General features: G+C 45.0%; 2 protein-coding genes across 2 annotated transcripts; both read right to left on the bottom strand.

Annotated features, from left to right (window-relative positions):
* Positions 1 to 634: 634 nt before the first annotated feature.
* On the bottom strand, positions 635 to 6,623 carry LOC122933043 (carbonyl reductase [NADPH] 1-like). The gene is made up of 3 exons (XM_044287778.1): positions 6,285 to 6,623; positions 2,552 to 2,659; positions 635 to 1,214 (listed from the first exon to the last, which is right to left on the bottom strand). Exons 1-3 carry the CDS (start codon positions 6,568 to 6,570, stop codon positions 778 to 780), a joined length of 831 nt encoding a protein of 276 aa, XP_044143713.1. The 5' UTR covers positions 6,571 to 6,623; the 3' UTR covers positions 635 to 777.
* A 3,447-nt stretch (positions 6,624 to 10,070) lies between these two features.
* LOC122933041 (carbonyl reductase [NADPH] 1-like) lies at positions 10,071 to 19,516 on the bottom strand. Its single transcript, XM_044287777.1, has 3 exons — positions 19,203 to 19,516; positions 12,313 to 12,420; positions 10,071 to 10,556 (listed from the first exon to the last, which is right to left on the bottom strand). Exons 1-3 carry the CDS (start codon positions 19,486 to 19,488, stop codon positions 10,114 to 10,116), a joined length of 837 nt encoding a protein of 278 aa, XP_044143712.1. The 5' UTR covers positions 19,489 to 19,516; the 3' UTR covers positions 10,071 to 10,113.
* Positions 19,517 to 24,449: the final 4,933 nt, after the last annotated feature.

Below are 24,449 nucleotides of genomic sequence, written 5' to 3'. Positions count from 1 at the left end.
GATCAATGCCTTTCAATGGGCATTAATTCCGGATCCGGCCTTGCGGCAAGTGTTCAGGATTTTTGGCCGGAGCAAAAAGCGCAGCATGCTGCGGTATTTTCTCCGGCCAAAAAACGTTCCGTTCCGGAACTGAAGACATCCTGATGCATCCTGAACGGATTTCTCTCCATTCAGAATGCATTAGGATAAAACTGATCAGGATTCTTCCGGCATAGAGCCCCGACGACGGAACTCTATGCCGGAAGAAAAGAACGCAAGTGTGAAAGAGCCCTTAGGGGAGTTTTTTTCCTTAATTCTTTGTCCTGCTCACCGAGAAGGCCGCACATGCTCAGTTTCATCTTTCAACTGCTTCCTGAGCTGTGATAGGGAAACAGCTACAGCAGAAAGGACATGCCCCCTGCAGCTCAGGGGACGTGTCTCAGCTCTCCCTATCACAGCTCAGGGGGCGTGTCTCAGCTCTCCCTATCACAGCTCAGGAGGCGTGTCTCAGCTCTCCCTATTACAGCTCAGGAGGCGTGTCTCAGCTCTCCCTATCACAGCTCAGGAGGCAGCTGAAGGATGAAACTGAGCATGTGCGGCCTTCTCGGTGAGCAGGACAAAGAATTAAGAAAAAACAAACAGCAGGTGGCGCTATACAGGTACATTCTATTGAATTACTCAGTGGCTATGCTAAATATAAATTTTTATGTAATTACAAAAGTATTCAGATCCAGATGCTGGTTTGAAAACCGTAGAATATTTTTAATGGGACAACCCCTTCTATCTTTCTATGTGCTGTTACCAAGGCAAAATTTTCTTATCACTGACCAGCTCCCCATAGGGTGAATCCGCTGAAGTTGGGAGGAGAGCCAAATATACTGGGGTAACAGCACCTTCATCTGGGGACTTGGTGGCTTTTGGACCTGCCATATCAGTCCTCACCCACCCTGGGCAGCAGGAATTGAGTATAATGCCCTCTCCCTTCCTGGTCTCCTTTAATTGTCGTGCTTGAATTCTGGACAACACTGTTACCCCAATTTTGGACACCCCATAGGCGAAGTTTGGCCAGCCCCTTTCTTCATGGACTCCGTTCGTGGCATCTTCTACAAACTTCTCCATCAGCTTCACCAGCTCATCCTCTGTGATCGTGTCGCTGCGGAACTTCTCCTGAAGTTCAGGGCTGCACTTTGGAAGGGATGTGTGGCTGAAAATACTGGACACATTGACCACTCTTCCTAAGGCGAAAGATAGGGAGATATTGATTGACGGCAGATCTTCCTCAATTCAAAAGGCCATAGATGGAAAGATCCCAGCCATCCACAGTCCATGTTTTTTTCCCCCAGCACTTTCTACCATTAAAACTATTGTTTATTTGGACATTTAAAGGGGTTGTCCGGGTTCAGAGCTGAACCCGGATATACCTTCATTTTCATGCTCCGATGCTCTCCTTTGCCCTGCGCTAAATCGCGCAGGGCAAAGGCATTTTTAGGAGTTCCGGTGGGCTCTCCATGGGGCTGCCAGGAAGCCCGGTGATGTCATCGGCACTGATGGGCGGGCTTTAGCACTGCCCTAGCCAGTAAAACACCAAACACACTGTCGGGCGGAAGTTTTCGCCCGGCAGTGTGTTATGATAAACAAAAGAGCCCTTGCCCTGCACGATCTAGCGCAGGGCAAGGGAGCGCATCGGAGCATGAGATGCTCCGATGCTAGGCTCACGGATGCTGCCGGGGTGAAAATAAGGGTATGTCCGGGTTCGCTCTGTGATATATCCTATTGTAATTATTTTTTTTTAAGTGTAACTAATGTTTTCTATAAAAAAAAAAAAAAACTATTTTAGCATATGTTACTGCTCCTGCAGCATTATGAATAGCGATGAGCGAATTTTCGGTTATGAAATTCGTTCACGCTTCGTTTACTGTAAAAGGTGAATTGCATTATAGATTCCATTACCACGAACCATAACGCAATTCTATGACGGAATACGTAACGGAATGCCTTTAGAGGCATTTATTCCGTTATTCGTTCTGTCATAATAGAAGTCTATGGGCTGCATTACAGATCTGTCCCGTTTCCTTTATGCAGGAGTTCTCCAGGCAATCAGAGCACTTTTGATTCATGTAGAATTTATTTGGACCTAAACTGTCCCCAGAAAATAAGCTGGTCATCGGAGGTCCTGGCCCTGGAGTCTCCAGTGATTGATTGCTTTGGACAGGGAAAGAAGCTAGAGGTACAATGAAGCATTATATGATGCCCACTGAAGTCAGAGGGCATCTATGGTGGACTGCCCCTTTAAGCATCTTGCTCTATTTGTCTTGGTGCACCTCTCGATCTTGTGAATGAATGATCATATTACACAGAAACCTGAACGGAAAATACCACATATGTACTCATCGCCTACCGGGTTCCTGGGGATATCATTTTTTAAGCTGTGACATTTATATCCCTTATTTTTTACTTTTTATCTGTACTCTACTGTAATACCTTTATTTAGTAGTTTTTGTTCTGCTGTAAGACTGAATTTCCCCATGGTGGGACTAGTAAAGGATTATCTTACGTCTTATCTTACACTTACCATTTGGTCTAATGAGCGGCAGTAATTCATTGCAAACGTCCCTAGTGCCAAAAAAGTTGGTTTTCAAAATGACTTCAGCTTGGGTTCCAAATGGGGTCGTGTCAGCGGCTGATGATGATCGAAATAGAAGTTTATTACATGATCAGTTTTATATACTGAAGGACCAGCATTGGTTTTACTACTATTGTATGCATAGGGTTATAAATGCCGAGCAGCGGAAAGAGGAGAATCCAGAAGTACACAGGGCAGAACAAGGCAGCAGAGGACAGGACGGGCAAAGTAAAAAGAGTGTGAAAAGACAAGAAGGCACTGGAACAGACAAAACCTTAAAGGGCATCTGTCAGCAGTTTTGTACCTATAACACTGGCTGATCTCTTACATGTGCGCTTGGCAGCTGAAGGCATATGTTGGCCGCATGTTCATATGTGCCCGCGTTTCTGAGAAAAATGAAGCTTTAATATATGCAAATGAGCCTCTAGGAGCAACGGGGGCGTTGCCATTACACCTAGAGGCTCTGCTCTCTCTGCAACTGCAGAGCCCTCTCCACTTTGATTGACAGGGCCAGGCGATATGATGTAACAGCAGGAATTTGATTGCAGCTCTGGATGTGACTGGAACATAAGACATGACGTAACAGCAGTGTTATGTGTCAGCTCTCGATGTGACTGGAAGAAAAGATTGGACGTAACAGCAGAATTTTGATTGCAGCTGTGGATTTGACTGGAGTGTAAGACATGGTATTGTAGAAGCTTGGTAGATGTAGCACTGGATGTGACTGGAACATAAGACATGAAGTAACAGCAGTCTTACGCGTCAGCTTGGATGTGACTGGAGCAAAAGCTATTGTTACGACCAGTGGGTGGGACCCACAGGTCAAATCAGAAATAGTGTGGATTCTCTGTGTCAACCAAGGGATGGCGGCCACCAACCGCTAGAGCAGGGATGCTCAACCTGCGGCCCTCCAGCTGTTGCAAAACTACAACTTCTAGCATGTCCTAATAGCTGTATGCTGTCCAGGCACGCTGGGAGTTGTAGTTTTGTAACAGCTGGAGGTCCGCAGGTTGGGTATCCCTGCCCTAGAGTGTCATTCAGCACTCTCACAGGAGACAGAAGACATAACGCAGCAAGAGAGAAACTGAACCACTACCCACAGGATCAGCTAATATGATTGACGGCTGACTCACAGAGTCAGACAACAGTTGCAGTAAGAACCGCAGTTAGTGTGAACAGAGTCCAATAGCAGACACGGTGGTGACAAGTGGTATTGCAGAGAAGACTGGATTAAAGGCAGCAGCTGATAATGATTAGAGATGAGCGAATTTCATATTTTGAAATTCGTTCACAATTCGTTTGTTGGTAAAAGGAGAACTGCGTTATGGATTCCGTTACCACGGACCATAATGTAATTCTATGACGGAATGCCTTTAGAGGCATTCCGTTATTAATTCCGTCATAACAGAAGTCTATGGCCTGCATAACAGATCCGTCCCGTTTCTGTTATGCAGGGGAGGACTTTCTTTTGGGGTTTGGATTTGGGATTTAGGTCCCCTTTAACCCCTTAATGCAAAACGCCATGCATGTACGGCGGGGGATGCATTGCAAGAATGCATTCCGCCGTACATGCACGGCGGGCTGATCGGGCGGGCACAGGAGCTGTGCGCGCCCGATCACTGCAGGGGTCCGGCAGTCCCTGGTAAACCGGGCCCCTGCTGTATCCGCCGACATCACTGTTTACAGCGATGCCGGCGGATTAACCCCTTCTATGCCGCAGTCCGCTGTGTCAGAAGGCAGCCCGATGCCGTGCAGAGGCTGCCCAATGCCTTGCAGGCCCGGTCTCCTAGGCAACCTGTTAGTGTATGACTCAGTGTCATACACTAACAGGCAATGCATTACAATACAGATGTATTGTAATGCATTGCAGAGGGAAAAAGACCCCCAAAAGTTGAAGTCCCAGAGTGGGACAGAAATAAAGTTTTAAAAAAAAAGTTAAAAAAGTGTTTTGAATAAAAAAAATAACGTTTCAAGTTAAAAAAAGAAAAAAAAACCCTGATTTTATAATAAAAAATAGAAGAAAAAACGCACATATTAGGTATCGCCGCGTCCGTAACGACTGGCTCTATAAATATATCACATGATCCACCCCGTCCGATAGACACCATAAAAAATAAAAGCTATGTCAAAAAAAGCCATTTTTGTCACCTTACATCACTAAAAGTGCAACACCAAGCGATCAAAAAGGTGTATGCCCCCCAAAATAGTACCAATCTAACCGTCACCTCATCCCGCAAAAAATTTGCCCCTACATAGGACAATCACCTAAAAAATAAAAAAAACTATGGCTCTGACCATAGAGACACTAAAACATGATTTCTTTTGTTTCAAAAATGCTTTTATTGTGTTAAATGTAAATATTTTTTTAAAAAGTATACATATTAGGTATCACCACATCCGTAACAACCTGCTCTATAAAAATACCACATGATCTAACCCCTCAGGTGAACACCGTAAAAAAAAAAGGGGCAAAAAGGCCATTTTTTTGCACCTTACATCACAAAAAGTGTAATAGAAAGCGTCCGTAACAACCTTCTCTATAAAAATATCACATGATTTACTGCCACCTTATCCCCTAGTTTCCAAAATGGGGTAAATTTTTGGTAGTTTCTACTCTAGGGGTGCATCAGGGGGTCTCCAAATGTGACATGGCAAGTTAAAATTATCCCAGTGAAATCTGCCTTCTAAAAACCATATGGCATTCCTTTGCTTCTGCGCCCTGCCGTGTGGCCATACAGCAGTTTACGACCACATATGGGGTGTTTCTGTAAACTACAAAATCAGTGCAATAAATATTGAATTTAGTTTGGCTGTTAATCCTTGCTTTGTTACCGGAATTTTTTTTATTAAAATGGAAAATCTGCCCAAAAAAGTGAAATTCTTAAATTTCATCTCCATTTTCCATTAATTCTTGTGGAACACCTAAAGGGTTAACAATGTTTGTAAAATCAGTTTTTAATACCTTGAGGGGTGTAGTTTCTAAAATGGGTCATTTTTGGGTGTTTTTTTTTATTATGTAAGCCTCAAAAAGTGACTTCAGACCTGAACTGGTCCTTATAAAGTGGGTTTTGGAAATTTTCAGAAAAATTTCAAAATTAGCTTCTAAACTTATAAACTTCTAATGTCCCCCATAAAATAAAATGGCATTCACAAAATGATTCAAACATGAAGTAAACATGTTTTAAAAGCGGAGAAATAGAAATTTGGAAAGTTGCGAATTTTTCAAAATTTTTGGTAAATTTGGTATTTTTTTTACAAATAAAAAAGAAATATTTTGCTTCCAATTTACCACTGTCGTTAAGTACCGTACAATATGTGATGAGAAAACAATCTCAGAATGGCTTGGATAAGTAAAAGCGTTTTTAAAGTTATCAACGCATAAAGTGACACTGGTCAGATTTTCAAAAATCAGTCTGGTCTTCAAGGTTAAAAATGGCCCGGTCCTTAAGGGGTTAAGGAGCCATAACAGAGAGTTTCTTGATATAAAACTGTGGAGATACTGCACGTTTAAGGCTTTGGGCTGCATAGTATTCTTGTCTAGGTTAGAAGCTTTTTTTTGGATTCATTTCCATATTACCCATTAGTCCGCACTGATGATATTATATTTGTGTGCCATGATAGCAGCTGTTATACAAGTAGTTCTGCAGTAGTAACCTTTGTTTCTGGCTCTCATAGGACCTACCTTTAAACGCGATTCCAGCATTATTAACAAGCACATCCAGCCCGCCATACTTCTTCTTCAGGAAATCCCGAAGAGCCCGGATACTGGTCAGGTCATTTATGTCCAGCTGATGGAAGAGCGGGGACAACCCCTCCTCATTCAGGGTCTTGACGGCTTCTTCTCCAAGCTTGGGGTTCCTGGCTGTCAGATACACGTCTCCCTGGAATTGTTTGCAGAGGGCTCTGACTATAGCCAGCCCGAGCCCTTTATTGCCCCCTGTGACTACTGCAACCCGCACCCCGGCCATGCTGATAGCCCTTACGGTGTACAGGACCTGGCTGTTATGGTAGAATCTAGAAAAGTTAGTAGCTCCTGATATGTATCACAAGAGCTCCACCTCCAGCACTAGAAAAAGATAGGACTAAGTTACCCAGAAAAAGTTGCACAATGTCACCTAACATAACCCTTGAACATATTAAAACATTGGTGAGTGCCAGAGATGATTATTCCTGATAGCTGGCGCTATGACGCTTTGGCACTTTTATAAAACATTGGTGAGAACGGGGAGTGCCAGAGATGATTATTTCAGATAGCTGGCGCTATGACGCTTTGGCACTTTTATAAAACATTGGTGAGAACGGGGAGTGCCAGAGATGATTATTTCAGATAGCTGGCGCTATGACGCTTTGGCACTTTTATGCATTTATCTTACTTTGATCCTTGTTAAAGAGGATGAGTTAAAAGGGTTTATTTTTACTGATGACCTATCCTCCGCAGCCTTCCCGCAGCTCTCCAAGCACAGCACTGTACATATATATCATATGTTCACTTCAATGGGGCTGAGCTGCGTCTAGGCCGCGTGACCAATGTACGTGATATCACATGGCCTAAGGAAAGCTATAAGAAGGCCGCAGCGCTACTGCACCCACAGCTGATCGGTGGGTACCCCAGAACACCAGGAAAGCCCTTTAAGCTGGCAGAATGGCACAGCGGACATAAATCAGAACCAAAATATACCAAGCCGAGGTCAATGCCAGGAGAGTCCAAACCAGAATCAGCAACTCAAACCAGGGGTAGCCAGGGGTCCAAAGGGTCCGTCAGAACTAGGCAGAGTCAGGGTGCAAATCAGTGGTCAGGGATCCAGAAATCAGGGCAGCAAATCAAAGGGGTTCTGCAGTTTGTTTAAACTGATGATCTAGCATCTGGATAGATCATCAGCATCTTATCGGCGGGGGTCCGACACCCGGGACCAGCACAAATCAGCTGTTTGATAAGGCAGCGGCGTTCCAGGAGCGCAGCGGCCTTCTCACTGTTTACCGCTGGCCCAGTGACGTCACGACTAGTATCAACTGGTATCAACTGTCATGTGTTGTATAAGACTACCTGAGAGCGAAATCATGATTGACCTTGACTGAGACAAGATTGTGGGCAGGGGACGAGGGTTGCAAGAAAATAGTGCACTAACCAAAGGGAATCGATAGATCCTGGGGAGCCCAAAGGAGATGGACAGAGACCTACCACTCCCACTTATGTTTGGATAAATTGTACTGGAGCGACTGTATATGGCCATGTGAACCTGTATTCTGAACAGAACTCTCCAGTAAACTTGCAAGTTGGTCCACCGCTATTACAACTCACTGACGGTGAGGAGCGTACCCGAACCTCACTGGGTTCGGGTTTGGGTAGTAAAGGGATTACGGATCCGTCTGGTTTCCATTATGCAGGACAGAAAACAGTACTGCATTGTGGAAACCAGACGAATCCGTTATGCTTGGCCTCTTAAAGGCTTCCGTTTTGCATTCCATCATTGAATTCTGCTATATTCTGTTCTAACGGAATCCATAACGGAATTCCTTCACTATCCCAACCCGGTGAGGTTTGGGTTCACTCATCCCTACTGCCTGACTTCATTATGCACCAGCATCAACCAAGAAAAGTACATGTAGAGGTGCTCATGGGGGAACAACTACCACTATCATCACTGGCAGGACTCCACTTTGGCCCTAGTCCAGGCTAATAACAATGAGAGCTATTGGTTTCCCTGAACTGCCCCAGCCCATTACTGTGACATGGCAGCTGCCATCTTGGGGCCTTGCCACCGTCACTTTGCCAGTCGCTAGCGTGAAGCCCTGGGTTGCTGTAACTCTAGAACAAAAAAAAAGGTATTCCTATGGTCATCAACTAGTTAAAACAAAGAAACCAATGATACCCCACCACTTCCATACCGCCAGTGCCCAGGCTGTGCTCCGACGTCTCGACACAGCAGCAAATGGCTGGGAATGGGGCTCAGCTAATCATAGGCTGAGGTGGGTCTTCGCTGCAGCCATTTCCTGCTGTGTCAAGATGTCAGCAAGAAGTGAAGCACAGCAGGGGACCCTGGCGTTGGTGTAACAGCAGCGGGAGGGGATCGGAGAGTATAAGTGCGACACACGATAACGGCCATGGGTCCCTTAAAGCAAATGTTTTTCATGACGCCAGTTGCAGTGCAGCAACAAGGGCACAGGGCCCCTTTTAGTGATGTAGTAGATGGTACCAAGGTGTAGGAATGCCAGAGTGGTGTAGGGTGGCCTAAATGTCCCTTAATGTTGGTGCACGTGTCACAGTGCTCCTACCTGGATACACTGGAACCCAGGCATTGTCGTCCGAAGCAGAGCAAATAGGGGGAATAATTGAGGGATTTGAAGAAATACATTTAGTCCAGACCTTGTGACGAAGTTCAATAACAGCTTTAGGCTACATGCACACGACCGTATGTGTTTTGCGGTCTGCAAATTGCGGATCCGAAAAAAAAAGGATGAAATTCCGATTGGCATCCGTTTTTTTTGCGGATCCGTTTTTTTTTTGCAGATCCATTGTAATAATGCCTATCCTTGTCCAAAAACTAGAAAAAATAGGACATGCACTATTTTTTGGGCGGAGCAACGGAACGGACATACTGATGCGGACAGCACACGATGTGCTGTCCACATTTTTTGCGGACCCATTGAAATGAATAGGTCCGCATCATATCCGCAAAAAAAAAAACGGAAAGGACACGGAAACAAAATATGGTTGTGTGCAAGAGGCCTTACTTGAATAAACGTTTCTCCAACAGTTTCAGGCTTTGTCTTGGTTCCCAGCAGGCATTAATTCTGGCAGGCAAACAAACTCAACTCTGCTACATCTGTTGCTCTCTGGCTCTGCTGTGCTGACAAGCTTACTGTATAACTTTGCTTTTTTCTTTATGTTGCAACTTCTCTCTGTAGCCTGTCTCTAGATTAATACCAGGGAATCTATACCTCCCGGCTTCAGAGGCTTCGGGCTTTGGCCTCTGTGTCCAGCTGGCTTAGGCAGGACACGTCCAACAGGGACGTGGACCTGCTTTCTTCCCAAAGCAGGGGGTACGCTCAACTGACCTCTAATTAAAACCCTCCCCTCCTTAGAGGGAAAATTAGAATGGAAAGAAGGTTCCATCCTTTGCAAATGTAGCTCTTCCATGCTTGCTGCCACCTTCTGGTGAACCAGGTACATTACATGACCAATAACAGTTACATAGGAATAGCAGTGCACATTGTATAGGACCTGCAATAAATGCATAAGATGACACTGTGTTAGCCCATAGGAGACAGTAGTGGGGTGCGGAGTGGTAATGCCACTCCGGGGGAATACATAAGCTGGTTTATTTTTTTAATTTTTTGGAAATATTAGTGCCATGGTGTCTTTCGGTTCCTACTGCACTGGAGGGATCTCACAGTCTACTTTGTGCCACCATACAAAATCAGGAAAGTAAACAAATTTGACATTTTAGGTTATCTCAGTTTATTTTTACATGAAAAAATACATCTGACATATATTTGCAGGGATTTTACATCTACCAGGGGATGACTTTCTTTTCGCTGACCATCTCCCCGTAGGGTGAATCTGCTGAAGTTGGGAGGAGAGCCAAATATACTGGGGTCACAGCACCTTCATCTGGTGTCTTGGGGGCACCTGGAAATGCGAGATCAGTCTTCACCCACCCGGGGCAGCAGGCATTGACGATAATGCCATCTCCTTTCCTGGTCTGCTTTAGTTGACGAGCTTGAATTTTGGACAACACTGTTACTCCAATTTTGGACACCCCATAAGCGGAATAAGGGGTTGGCCAGCCCCTTTCTAGATGGGCTCCGCTCTTGGCATCTTCATGAAATTTCTCCATCAGCTTCACCAGCTCGTCCTCTGTGATCGCGTCATTGCGAAACTTCTGCTGAAGTTCAGGGCTGCAATTTGGAAGGGACATGTTGCCAAACATACTGGACACATTAACCACTCTTCCTATGGAGAAATATACAGTAGAGAGATATTAGCCTCTAAAGGGTGCAGTCTAGTTTGGTATTTAAGAGATTTTTTTCAGCTTTACGATCTCTGCATTTCTAAAAATTTTTGTCGACATAGCTTTATATGGGCTTGTTTTATGCAGGGTAAGTTCAAAATACTGGAATACCGGATCGGTCCTTCCGGTCTTCGCATGCGCAGACCTAAAAAAAGGTAAATGCCGGATCCGTTTTGCCGGATGACACCGGAAAGACGGATCCGGCATTTCAATCTATTTTTCTGACTGATCAGTCTTACTAATGCCATCAGTTGGTATACGTTTTTCCGGATCACTCTGCCGCAAGTGTGAAAGTAGCCTTAGATCGGGTTGTTTTGGATGCGATAATATTTTATACATTTCTAAATTTTTTTTTTTTACATGAACTTGAACCTGCGATCTATTGATCACTTTTACTATACAGTTCTGTAATACAGGCATAGAGATTCAGACAGCTGGGACATGGCAGGACTTGGGTCTTTCAGAAGGCCCCTTCCAGCCATTCCAGCTACTTGAAAGCCTGAAACTACATTCATAGGGTGCTGATTGGAAAACAAACCGTCTGTCTAACCGCTCAGATGACATGCTTGACATTGGTAGCGGCAGCTGAGGAGTTAAACTGCCGAGATCAGTGTAATCTCTGATCCTGGCAGTGAGAGCTGGATGTATAATATCCACAATGGGACTCAAAACAATGGTGTGGGCCCAGCTCCCGCGACATCAAATGTCATACTATAACAGTACAGAGCATTAACTACCTGTGCTCTGTTCCGCTATAGTACATCACGGAGTGGTAAGGGGCAGGGGCGTACACAGATCTCATAGGGCCCTATAGCTAAATTTAGTATAGGCCCCCTGTCCCAGTACAGATGCAACAATCCCTCCCCAGGCAACACAAAGTGCAATGCCCCAGCTTTCTGACAACTTTCCCTTATTTTCATTAAGCACATTAAGACATTAGCCAGCATATCTTTATATTAAATTAAGGACACACCTGAGCCCCTGCACCACGCTCAGGTGTGTCCTTAGTATAAGGATATACGGGCTAATGTCTCATTTTTAACATCAGTGTGAGGGTTAGTCAGATGTTACTGTTTGCATCCACCACAGTAGTGCACCTAATCTTATAACTAAAGATCCCATTCGCCCCCCCCCCCCCCGATCATGTTAGGACAATCCCTGTCCATATATGTGTGTAATACTAAATCACGTGCTGGCCTTAACTTCTCCTTCGAGATCACTAGTTTACTAGCAGCTCCCATATTAAAAAGGGTTCTCTATAATCAGACGACCCCTTTAATGGCTGGCAGGGCCACCATCATGGAAATACAGGTGGTACTGTTCTCAAGGACCCAAGCAAATAAGGAGCCTCATCTGACCTGTCCTCTGCCAACTACCAGCTGGATACCGCTCATGCATTGGAGCTGCAAAGTTTTCACTTATGGACAGAAGAACCACCTTTAAAGGGGTTGTCCCACCATTAAATATCATAGTCATGAACATTTTCCATTTACATACTCAACTCATCAACTCAGATTTGGTCGTAAGCCAGATTGTTCAGGAGAGGAGAGAGACGGAGACTGTACTGTAGTGGAATACCTACCGGCTGCAGAAGACAAACGGTCTCGTAGGTTTAATAAAAACCCATAAAAAATGTTGTCAACCCAAAAATTGTGTATTTCTATAAAAACAAATTATCTAAATGGGATTTCAACTTACCATTCGGTCTAATGATAGGCAGAAGTTCATTGTAAACGTCCCTCACACCATAAAAGTTGGTTTTCAGGGTGATTTCGGCTTGGGTTCCAATGGGGGTCGGGTCATCGGCTGAGGAAGATAGGAAAATAAATCATACCAGTGCATTACTGTACTGCGGCGGCAGCAGGAAGCGCATGGCGCCATAGCAACCAATGACGCTGTGCGCTCCTGCTCTGAACAGGAATCTAGCCTGGCATACCACGGACCACTCTCAGCCGTGGAACACGGCCGTGTGCATTCGGCCTAAGTGTTATATCATAAAGGACTAAGGGCTTGTTCACACGAATGTATTTTGCGTTCCGTATACGGGCTGTTTTCTGCGTTCCGCATGCGGTCCGTATACGGAACCATTCATTTCAATGGGTCAGCAAAAGGCAAAACGACATAGTGGTAAAGTACCTCCGGTGTGACAAAGGCGATCTTTTCCTTTGCTGACTCTGTCACAGGTACCTGCCAGTAACCCTTGGTTAAATCCAGCGTCATGAAGTACTGGGCCTGGCACAGTCTTTCAATCAGCTCGTCAACCTGGGGCATTGGATAAAGGTTGAACTTCGACACTTCATTCAATTTCTGGAAATCGTTACAAAATCGTAACAATCCATCCGGCTTTGGAATCAACACAATGAGACTACCCCACTCGCTCTTGGATTCCTTGATAACTCCTAGGTTAAGCGTCTTCTGTACCTCTTCTGTAATGGCTTGTCTCCGGGCCTCTGGCACCCGGTACGGTTTCACTCGTACCCTTACCCGTGGCTCGGTGACGATGTCACGCTGGACCACCGATGTACGAACCGACTTTTCTGAAAAGACATCGCTATTCTGCTGCACTAACTTTGTGACCTCTCGTTTTTGTTGTTTTGACAGGGTTTCTGCTATTTTTACTCCGACCTCTGTCGGGACTGACGTTGGAGGGTCTACACTAGTCCCAACCGGCGCCTCAGTGGCCCACAGGGATTCTCGGTTCTTCCACGCCTTTAGCAAGTTTACGTGATATATCTGTTCTGGTTTTCTCCGCCCAGGCTGATATATTTTATTTTAAAAAATCACAGAAAAAACAAAGATAAAAACATCCTGCACGATATGATATATAAATGTGCGGATGTCCCTGGCCATTGTATTGAAGGAAATCACAGAAATAAGGTAACAATGCACTTCATAAAGTAGATGCAAGCATTATATATAGACAAAGTCCTCACTCTGATATGATAAAATCTGAGACACTTAGCCAATATATTTTGATCAAAACACATCTGTGCCCGCCTACCAAGCGCCAAGGTGGTCTCAGGTCAGGCGGGTCCTATGCTAAACCTAACTAAGCCATTGGGCTTCTATGTTCAGGAGCGCAGACGCCGCACATATGGTGTGCTGCTCCTAGTCATCTCCATGTGCATCAAGCAACCAATGGGAGGAGGAGGAGGAGGCACACCTATATGTACCATCTAATCAAGGCGATCTATGAGATAAGAAGGGCAAAAGTGCAAAGGAATGCTGCTCCCAAGATAAAATAGGAGCGCATTCACACTTGAAGGTGCCACTCCCTCAAGCAAATACTACATAAAATAAAAAATCACAGAAAAAACTAAGATAAAAACATCCTGCCTGGTATAATATATAAATGTGCGGATGTCCCTGGCCATACTTTTGAAGGAAATCACAGAAATAAGGTAATAATGCACTCAGTAAAGTAGATGCAAGCATTATATATGGACAAAGTCCTCACTCTGATATGATAAATCTGAGACACTTAGCCAATATATTTTGATCAAAACACATCATATCAGAGTGAGAACTTTGTCCATATATAATGCTTGCATCTACTTTACTAAGTGCATCATTACCTTATTTCTGTGATATATTTTATAATAACTTTGCCCACTTTTTCATAGGGCCCTTGCAACTTCGCCAGAAACTTACTCACAGCAGTGGGTACGAGTACAAGAATTCTATCTCCTTGGGAAAAGGTCCTGACTGTAGCCTTTCTATTATACCCATGGCTCTGAGCTGCCTGAGCCTCTACTAGATGTTCTCTCAAAATGGGTATTACTGATGCAATCCGGTCCTTCATATCTGCAATGTGCTCTATTCCACTCTTATGGGGAGTAGGCTCCTGCTCCCATGTCTCTTTGGCAATGTCCAGCAGGCCTCTCGGATGTCTGCCATATAACAGTTTGAATGGGGAAAACCCTGTTGAGGACTGGGGTACCTCTCGGATGGCGAACATCAAATATGGCAGCAACATATCCCAGTCCTTCCCATCTTGGGATACTACCCTTTTTAACATACTCTTTAGGGTTTTATTAAACCTTTCCACCAACCCATCTGTTTGGGGGTGGTACATTGGTGTGCGTAACTGATTGATTTGAAGCAGCTTGCACAACTCCTTTGCACTTTGGACATAAAAGGAGTACCTTTATCCGTAATGATCTTTTTGGGCAACTCAATGCGGCAAAACATAGCAAATAGTTCCCTGGCAATAGGTTTGGGTGAGGTATGGCGGAGAGGAATGGCCTCCGGATACAGAGTCGCATAGTCCAACACCATTAATATGTGTTGGTGGCCCCGGGCTGAATTTACCATGGGCCCCACAAGATCCATAGCGATCCGCTCAAAAGGTACCTCAATAATGGGAAGAGGTACCAGTGAACTATGGAAATTCGCTGTGGGAGCAGTAATCGGACACTCTGGACACAACTCACAAAACTTCTTAACCTCTTCATGAACACCAGGCCAAAAGAACCGCTGGAGTATACGCTCTAGTGTCTTTTTGACCCCAAGATGACCTCCCATTACATGTGTGTGAGCCAAGTCTAATACTGCCTGGTGGTAGGGCTGTGGTACTACTAGTTTCTCCACTACCTCCTGTCGGACCTTGTCTACGCGGTACAATTATTCCTGGGAAACAGCCATATGGGGAAACACCGCTTCTTCTCCCGGGTGTTGGGCTACCCCATTGATTACAGTCACTCTCTCTTTGGCCCGTACCAGAATAGGGTCCTGGAATTTTCCGGTCTCGTACCTGTCCCGGGACACCTCCAGCTCTGGGATAGATGTGGCCTCTGCGGCCTCACCGGCCAATACATCTAGGAGAAACCTATCGGGGTTACATTCTGGCCCTATATATGGCTATATTATCTGCTCTGGGCCCAAAGACTCATTTCTTCACAAGGTGCAACAGATCATAAGCCTGTGACCTGGCAGGCCGAGACTCTGGTACACTCGCTGGACCCGCACATATGTATTGACCCCCATGTGGGCCAGGACCTCATCTTTAAACCTCCCAGAGGGCCAGGCGTCCTCACGGCTAATATCAAAGTAGGCCTTCTGTGCATTCCCCACCAGAAACTGAGCCACCACTTCAGCCCACTGGTCGGATGGCAGATTCTCCCGCTCTGCTGTTCGTTCAAGGGCCTCCACGTCATCTTCTGGAGTCATCTTCCTCAATGCTGACCAAACGTTATCCTGGGCCGCTGGTTGGAGCTGAGTCGCCATTGGTGGTGTCTCCCTCAAGGCCACAATCTGCTGTAGCAACAGGCTGTTGGTCTCTTGCTGTTGTGCATAGGCCTGCTGTTGCTGAACATTGGCCAGCACCAGCTGCGTCAGTATTTCCTCCATCTCAGCTGCTGGCTTAGGTTGGAACTTTGCTGGTTCAATCGCAGACATGAGAACAATGTGTATGCCTTGCTAATCTTTCCGCATCCTCCACCATATGTAATGCCGTGGGCTCCTATGACCAGTTTGGAAGAAAGGCAGGGACACAACAAAGTCACTTCAACACTGTATATTGCTTGTTTAAGCCAACTTAGGGCTCTTTCACACGAGCGGATTCCATGCGGGTAATCCGCTGCGTGAAAAAGAGCCAAGCCCCATTCCAGACAGCAGACACATATTGATAATGCTCCGTGCCTCTCTGTAACCTTTTTACTACAAAATCACAGTGACAACTTTATCTCACTGTGATTTTGTAGTAAAAAGGTCACAGAGAGGCACGGAACATTATTAATCATGTTAATGCTCCGTGTCTGCTGTCCGGACCGGGGCTTGGCTCTCTTTCACGCAGCGGATTACCCGCATGGCATCCGCTCATGTGAAATAGTGTAGTGTCCCACTCCAGTTGGATGGGAACACTCCAAATTGCTATATGTCATTTCATGCCATTGTATGCATTTCCTTTGTCACAGCTGCTAAATTCCTATTTCAGGCTGGGGAATCCATTACATACATCCAACACTGGAGGTCTCTGTAACATCATTTATATAGGTCAGCCACAGGAAGTTAGAGAGAAATTAGGAGTGAGGAGTTAGAAGAAGAGGAGACAGACTTGGCTCTGTTCTCCTGGGCCTAGCCCAGGGGACCCTACTACTGCAATCCAAGACTAGGACTTATTTATCCTTTACTGTAATACCCCATTCCAGGGATCCCTTCCGGGGATTAAGAGAATAATTGCTGTATCTTGTGCAACCTTTTCAAAGAATGGAGCAGAGAGTTTGCCTGCCATGAGGGAGACCGCCCTTGGGTTGCTGAATCACTGAATATTGCTGAATTGCTGAGTGCTAAATATTTAGTTACATAAGAGCCACACTATATGTAAAGGCTGAGTAACCAGAGCAAAATAAGGAACCAAGTATAGTAAGATAATTACTACTATACAGTTGAGCTGGAAATCTACCTACACCACCTCACTGAGCCTGCTATTGGGATTTACATTTCTACATGATACTTATTGCAAGATTACAATTTACAAGTAAAGTTCCTGTTTGGTTCAACTACTTCCTCTCTCATCATTCTACTCTATCTCCAAATTGCACCTAACGGTGCTGCCTTCACGAACACAGGAGCCCAGCCACCAAAGCACCCTAAGCGTACTTATTACCATCAAGGGCACCTCAACTTCCATCTGGCTGGTGTTCCCTGCAATAGAGAGTGCCCCGGAGGATTTAGTGCTGTCTTCCTTATCACTGCACGCCGACCCAGGGATCTGCAAAACCGTGAGTATGACTACTACCCCTATCAGCCTACCATGCACTCACATACTGCCCCTGCGGTCCTGTCTGCTGCAAGAGCCCTTACAGTTCAGTTACAGCCGGATCGCAGCCGGGTCAGGTAATCAGTCCACAGGCCAGAGTTTCTTTCACACGTGACTTGCAGTGTGTGATCTGCAGCCTCTCACTCCACAGACACACCCTGCTTCCTGCTGCTTACTTTCAAAACACAATCGTGGACATAAGCCACGTATAAACCGCAAAGTGGATTGTGGGGAGTAAGCACCCACCCAGCTCTTTGCTTACTCCCAGTAAAAGCCAGGCCAGAATTAGATGATATACTAGCTAGCAAAAGTGTCCCACTATCTATCTTAGTGGACACTCTAGCTAGTGGCTTCCACTCCACCAAGACCGGGTACCTTGGTGGCACGTCTCAGGTGCATTCCCTCTAAAATGTTTCCTGCAGCATTCTCGGGGACACATACCTTCCTTCGTATATGAGGCTTCACAATGTATACATACCCAAATATACACTGTGACACACATAAATACACATATATGTATACATACTCAAATATACACTGCGACACACAAAAACACATATACACATATACCGAAAATGTATTTACCTGAAATTTTTATTTCCTGAAGTCCGTAGGCAGCAGAACTTTATAAGTCCTATTCGTGACTGTGCTGCGGTAGGACGTCCAGGAAATATACATGTATACATACACAAATACACACTGTGACACACACACATATACAAACTGATGGACTCTGCACAACATAGCTAGCTGTACCCAGTACTACAGACAGGCGAGACTCCGGAGCGTCAGCTGTACATGGGGATAGCTTGGCACCGCTGTGTTATAATTCCGACCCCATACATAGAAATGGACTTGTCCTAATCACAAGTGCCTTGCAGCGCTGGAGTCCTAGGTTTGAATCTTTTGAATCTGACCAAGGACAACATCTGCATGGAGTTTGTATGTTCTCCACGTGTTTGCGTGGGTTTCCTCCGGTTTCCTCCCACACTCCAAAGACATACTGATATGGAACTTAGATTGTGAGCCCCATTGGGGACAGTTGGATACTGGTGTCTGTAAAGCGCTGCGGAATATAGTAGTGCTATGTAAGTGTGTCAAATAAATAAAGAAATAAATAAATCTTATCTGTGGGAATCTGATGCATTAAGAGTACGACCACACCGTCAGGTTTCTTGGTGCAGTTTTGGAATCCAAAATCAGGAATGAATTAAAAAAACAGAAGTCGCATCTGTCCTTTATACTTTCTCTCCTTTTATGATCCACTCTTGATTTTGGCTTCCAAAACTGCGTGCCGAAACCTGACCATGTGGCCGTAACCTTACAGGACCTAACTAGTGTTGAGCGAACTTGTGTTTTAAGTTCTGCGTCCAAATTTCGGGTTCGGGTTATCGAAGAATCCCGTTATGGATTCCAAATTCCGTTATGGTCCGTGGTAGCGGAATCCATAATGGGATTCTTTGATAACCCGAACTTTGAAAGCAGAACTTAAAACACAAATTTGCTCCACACTAGACCTAACCACAAAGATGTAACACACCCACCTAGTACAGAACCCTTTACCTCTAGGGCAGGGATAGGGAAACCTGCTGTACTCCAGCTGTTGTGAAACTACAACTCCCAACATGCATACATGCTCTGCTCTTCTCAGAACTCTTATAGAAATAAATGGAGCATGCTGGGAATTGTAGTTTCACAACAGCTAGAGAGCCGCAGGTTGTCCGCCCCTGGTCTAGGGTCTCTCCTGTCAGTCCTCGCTGATGATATGTGTGCGTGCTCTGATAGCAGGTTTCCAGCATGCAGCATTTCAGGCTCTGATAATACATACGTTTAAATGCAATCCCAGCATTATTGATCAGCACGTCCAGCCCGCCATACTTCTTCTTCAGGAAATCTCGCAGAGCCCGGATACTGGTCAAGTCAGTAACGTCCAACTGATGGAAAAGCGGGGACAACCCCTCCTTATTCAGGGCCTTGACAGCTTCTTCTCCAAGCTTGGGGTTCCTGGCTGTCAGATACACGTCTCCCTGGAACTGCTTGCACAGGGCCCTGACCACAGCTAGCCCAACTCCTTTATTGCCCCCTGTGACTAATGCAACCCTCACCCCGGCCATGCTGATACCCCTGACTGTGTATGTACAAGACTGGTCTATTATGTTAGAATCTAGAAAAGTTAGGTTTGCCAGGTATTTATTAGAAGAGCTCCACCCATATAAAATAAGCCCAAGCTATTTACAGAGAGCTGATTACATGATCTGACTAATTATTTACACAATTCACTGACATCTAGTGGTAAAAAAAGGAAGTGCACCAAACTAATGTTACACATACAAGTAGCCACTGTGACATTTTTTGCACAATTTTGCCATATAAAAATCTATACATTGGTGCTTGAGCCTTAATAAAATGGAGGGGACACTTATTCTACTGTATATAATATATCCAAATCTTGCTTATGCTTACCTATAATATTTAGGCTTATTTTAGGGAATTGCATTACAGAAGAAGGAAAGTGCTCCCACGAGCTGTATAGATAGCACTATTTAGTTTATCATGCCCTCACTTCAGCAGAGGGAGGCTAGCCCTGTCTATTCGGAGGGAGGAGCTGTGTAGCCGGATTGCATCAGCCAGTTCAGTCTGGCTCTGCCTGTGAGAGAGACGGATGTCTGTGCGCCTGTATGAAGCTAAAATCAGAAATCCAGGAAAATACATAATTTCTGTTGAGTGATCACAAGGACGTGTCTATTAGCAACTAGGGATGAATCAACCCAAACTTCACTGGGTTCAGCTTCGGTGTTCGGGTGGGTTAGGAAAACGGAATATAACGGAATTCATAGACAGAATGCAAAACAGAAGCCTTTAGGAGGCATTCCGTTTTGGTCCATCATCATAGAAGTCTATGGCCAAGCATAACGGATCTGTCTGGTTTCCGTTACGCAGGACATTGTTTTCCGTCCTGCATAATGGAAACCAGACGGATCCATTATGCTTGGCCATAGACTTCTATCATGACGGATCAAAACGTAATGCTTCTTAAAGGCTTCCATTTCGCGTTCTGTCTACGAATCCCATTATATTCAGTTTTCCTAACCTACCTGAACACCCGGTGAAGTTCGGGTTAGCTCATCCCTATTAGCAACAGTAACACTTCTTTATGGCTATCGACTTTGGTGCTTCATGGAGAGGGTATGTGCTGAGAGCATCCACCACACTTATATCATGGATTGGCTGTCCATTTGAAGATCTACACCCCATTGTGGGAACTGCAGTACTGATAAAAAAGATGGTGGATAGTTGCAGGGTGGATGGCAGCAGGGACCAGCAGACAGATGGTGGAGTCAAAAGCCAGGCCCAGTTTGGTGATAAAAAAGAACAGTCTTTGTCCTGGGGATGATGGGTGATGCAGTACAAGCACAGATTAGGTAAAATTCTGAAGTATTTTACAGAGTTTGCTTCTCCCAGGATCTGGGCGTAGGCAGCAATGATGGTAGCAGTAGGCTAGGTCTACACGACGACATTTTTCGCGCAACATTTTTTAGGATGGTAGTCTATGGTGTTGCACTGCGACATACTGTGACTGCAACGTGACAGTCACAGAAAAATCCATCTTGAATGGTATGTCGCAGTGCGACACCAAAGACTACCATTATAAAAATTGTTGCGCGACATTGGTGCGACAAAATGTCACGCGACAAATGTAATTGTGTAGACCTAGCCTACTGCTACTATCATTGCTTCCTACGCCCAGCTCCTGGGAGAAGCAAACTACTTCAGAATTGTACATAATCTGTGCTTGTACTGTATCACCCATCATCCCCAGGAGAAAGACTGGGCCTGGCTTTTGACTCCACCATCTGTCTGCCGGTCCCTGCTGCCATCCACCCTGCAGCTATCCACCATCATGGTCCACAACCAATACTCTTATCTTCTCTGCACTGCCCCCCCCCCCCTGTTTTTCACAGGACTGCAGACTATAGATCAGACTACTCTGTTATTCACAAAAGAGGCAGCCTCAGCATACGATGACATAGTAGGCTCTGCTACATCGCTGAGTCACACTTAGCATCAGGGTGGTTCAATTTACATAACAAGGGCACATAAAATGAATAATGCTGCAGGTCTGTATAAAGATGGTGGAGACCTCCATCCAGTCAAAATGACTTGATGGCAGCCTCCTCGCCACTGGCTGTGTCATATATTGTGTCAGGGGCGTAGCTAGAACTGACTGGGCCCCACAGCAAATTTTTGTACTGGGCCCCTCCCAAACTTAATGGACGCACTCATACACGCACTCACCACATACATGGACGCACTCACCACATACATGGACGCACTCATACACGCATTCACCACATACATGGACGCACTCACCACATACATGGACGCACTCATACACGCATTCACCACATACATGGACGCACTCATACACGTACTCACCATATACATGGACGCACTCATACAGGCACTCACCATATACATGGACGCACTCATACAGGCACTCACCATATACATGGACGCACTCATACAGGCACTCACCATATACATGGACGCACTCATACACGCACTCACTACATACATGGACGCACTCATACACGCATTCACCATATACATGGACGCACTCATACAGGCACTCACCATATACATGGACGCACTCATACACGCATTCACCACATACATGGACGCACTCATACAGGCACTCACCACATACATGGACGCACTCATAAAGGCACTCACCACATACATGGACGCACTCATACACGCATTCACCACATACATGGACGCACTCATACAGGCACTCACAACATACATGGACTCACTCATACATGGATGCACTCATACACTCACCACATACATGGACGCACTCATACACGCACTCACCACAAATGGACGCACTCATACAGGAACTCACTACATACATGGACGCACGTATACAGGCACTCACCACATACATGGAGGCACTCATACACTCACTACATACATGGACGCTCTAATACAGGCACTCACTACATACATGGACGCACTCATACAGGCACTCACTACATACATGGACGCACTCATACAGGCACTCACCACATACATGGACAGACTCACATACGCACTCACCACATATATGGACATATATACTGTGTATATATATATATATATAATCGAAGAAATAGGACTGCACTCCAGATATTGATGAAAAAATCAAGTGGTTTTATTCACCCATATAATGGCAAATCTTGCGACGTTTCAGCTCTTGCGAGCCTTTCTCAAGCATAGAGTAAGTGAAAGTGAGCACATATAAAGCATTTACAAAAAGTGTTACACCCATCGGGGTGTGGTTACAATCAACTTAATTACAGACATGTGTTACAATTTTAAAGTGCATGTTTAGCATAGTAACCAGTGGAATACATTTTATCATATCAGGATATAGTTCCTTTACATACAGAATAAAAATATATCCAAGACTAGTGTTCCAATTAGAATCATAAAGTGTTATAAACATACTGAATAGGGATCCCAGGAAGAGACTCAGCAAGCCATGGAGCCCACATATACCATCACGTATCCTTCGCGTCTCGGTCTCATCAATGCGCATGCCCAGAGTGACGACATCATGTGAGTCGCCAGTGTAAAATTGGTGCGCATGCGTTCTATCCAGTGACATCTCACCGCACCATCTTGGTTAATGGAAAGTAGCCCCAAGTAACAGCTCCACGCCCATCATATACATGGTAGCTAAACGGAGTAAATATCCTCCCAGTATATTTTGAGAACCATAACTATAAATAAAAATTCATAGAGAGTATGACAGACCGCAGCAGGGATCTCCTGCAAAAACCAGCATCAGGACCGGGGTCCCCACCTCTCGGGAGGGACACCGGACCCTGGGGTCGTCCACGTCAGGGGGGAACATCTCCATGAACCCCACCGACGTGTCTGGCCCTCTTGCTGGAAATAAAGCAGTCTGGGAGGGGTAATCCCTCACCTTTACAAAGAGCAAAAACATACTGGAGCTTAGTAATATATCTGGAATAGCGCATACACCATAGGACGCTGTAGTTGGTACTGGGCTGCACCGCTTCCATTGAGTCAAAGTCCAGGGGTCCGTATCCAGCACTGTGAGGGTTAAAAATTCTAAAAGGCAAGAAAAAAATATATATTAGTTTCCAAATCTGTCAGTTGTGCAATTGCATATATTACTTTCACAATTCTGATGCACCTATTCTGTACATGGAAAAGGCGCAATGCATACATGCGTGGAAAGGACGGGCAGGCGACAGATCAACAGACACCTATCTAAACTCCACATTTAATCCTCTAGGGTGCAGAGTATCTAAGTCATAAATCCACCTCAGTTCTCTTTTCTTGAGAATTGCCAAACGGTCTCCACCTCTCCTTGGGAGCTCAACATGGTCTAGTATCCAGCATCTCAAGTCCCGCTCGGAATGCCCAAGGGACGTAAAATGCCTGGAGACTGGTAAATCGGCACGTTTTTTTCTTATTGAATTCCTATGGTTATTCAATCTTAGTTTTAGTTCTGTAGACGTTTCACCGATATATATTAAATTACATGGACATGCTAACACGTAAATCACATAAGAAGATGAACAATTTAAATGAAACCTAATGGGATATTCTTTATGTGTAGTAGGATGTATAAAGGATCTGGATTTGCATATATAGCGACAGTTAACACAATTGAGACATGGATAACAACCATGTCCCGATTTAGACAATGTTCGTTGTACGCTGATTTTTTTAGGGCCTACATCCGCTCTAACCAAATGGTCCTTAATATTTTTACTTTTTCGATATGATAGGAGAGGAGGGGAATTCAATTCAGGTATGTCTTTTATGGACCTACTGAGGATGTTCCAATTATCCTTTAGAATACGTCCCATCTCCACACTGCACTCAGAATATGTGGACATGAAAGGTACTCTGCGGGTCCTCTGTAGGTTAGTGGTAATTTTCTCAGGGCTATTCTGCAGAACATCATTTTTTTGGGCAGATAACAATCGGTGGGGGTAACCCCGTCTCTTAAATTTATCCACCATCATATCCAAAGTGGATATTAGCTCAGTCT

Source organism: Bufo gargarizans, chromosome 3 (genome assembly GCF_014858855.1).
Source record: "Bufo gargarizans isolate SCDJY-AF-19 chromosome 3, ASM1485885v1, whole genome shotgun sequence".
NCBI classification, from domain to species: domain Eukaryota; kingdom Metazoa; phylum Chordata; class Amphibia; order Anura; family Bufonidae; genus Bufo; species Bufo gargarizans.
Note: the sequence above shows the minus strand (reverse complement) of the source record. Positions and strands in the feature narration are given on the sequence as shown.

What these genes read in the sequence shown, in the direction of transcription:
- LOC122933043 (XM_044287778.1), bottom strand. Translation starts at nt 6,570, where the DNA reads ATGGCCGGGGTGCGGGTTGCAGTAGTCACAGGGGGCAATAAAGGGCTC. An exon ending in TGCTGGAATCGCGTTTAAAG is followed by an intron (nt 2,660 to 6,284) that starts GTAGGTCCTATG and finishes GATCATCATCAG; the next exon opens with CCGCTGACACGACCCCATTT. An exon ending in GCCGCTCATTAGACCAAATG is followed by an intron (nt 1,215 to 2,551) that starts GTAAGTGTAAGA and finishes CTTTCGCCTTAG; the next exon opens with GAAGAGTGGTCAATGTGTCC.
- LOC122933041 (XM_044287777.1), bottom strand. Translation starts at nt 19,488, where the DNA reads ATGGCCGGGGTGAGGGTTGCATTAGTCACAGGGGGCAATAAAGGAGTT. An exon ending in TGCTGGGATTGCATTTAAAC is followed by an intron (nt 12,421 to 19,202) that starts GTATGTATTATC and finishes TATCTTCCTCAG; the next exon opens with CCGATGACCCGACCCCCATT. An exon ending in GCCTATCATTAGACCGAATG is followed by an intron (nt 10,557 to 12,312) that starts GTAAGTTGAAAT and finishes ATTTCTCCATAG; the next exon opens with GAAGAGTGGTTAATGTGTCC.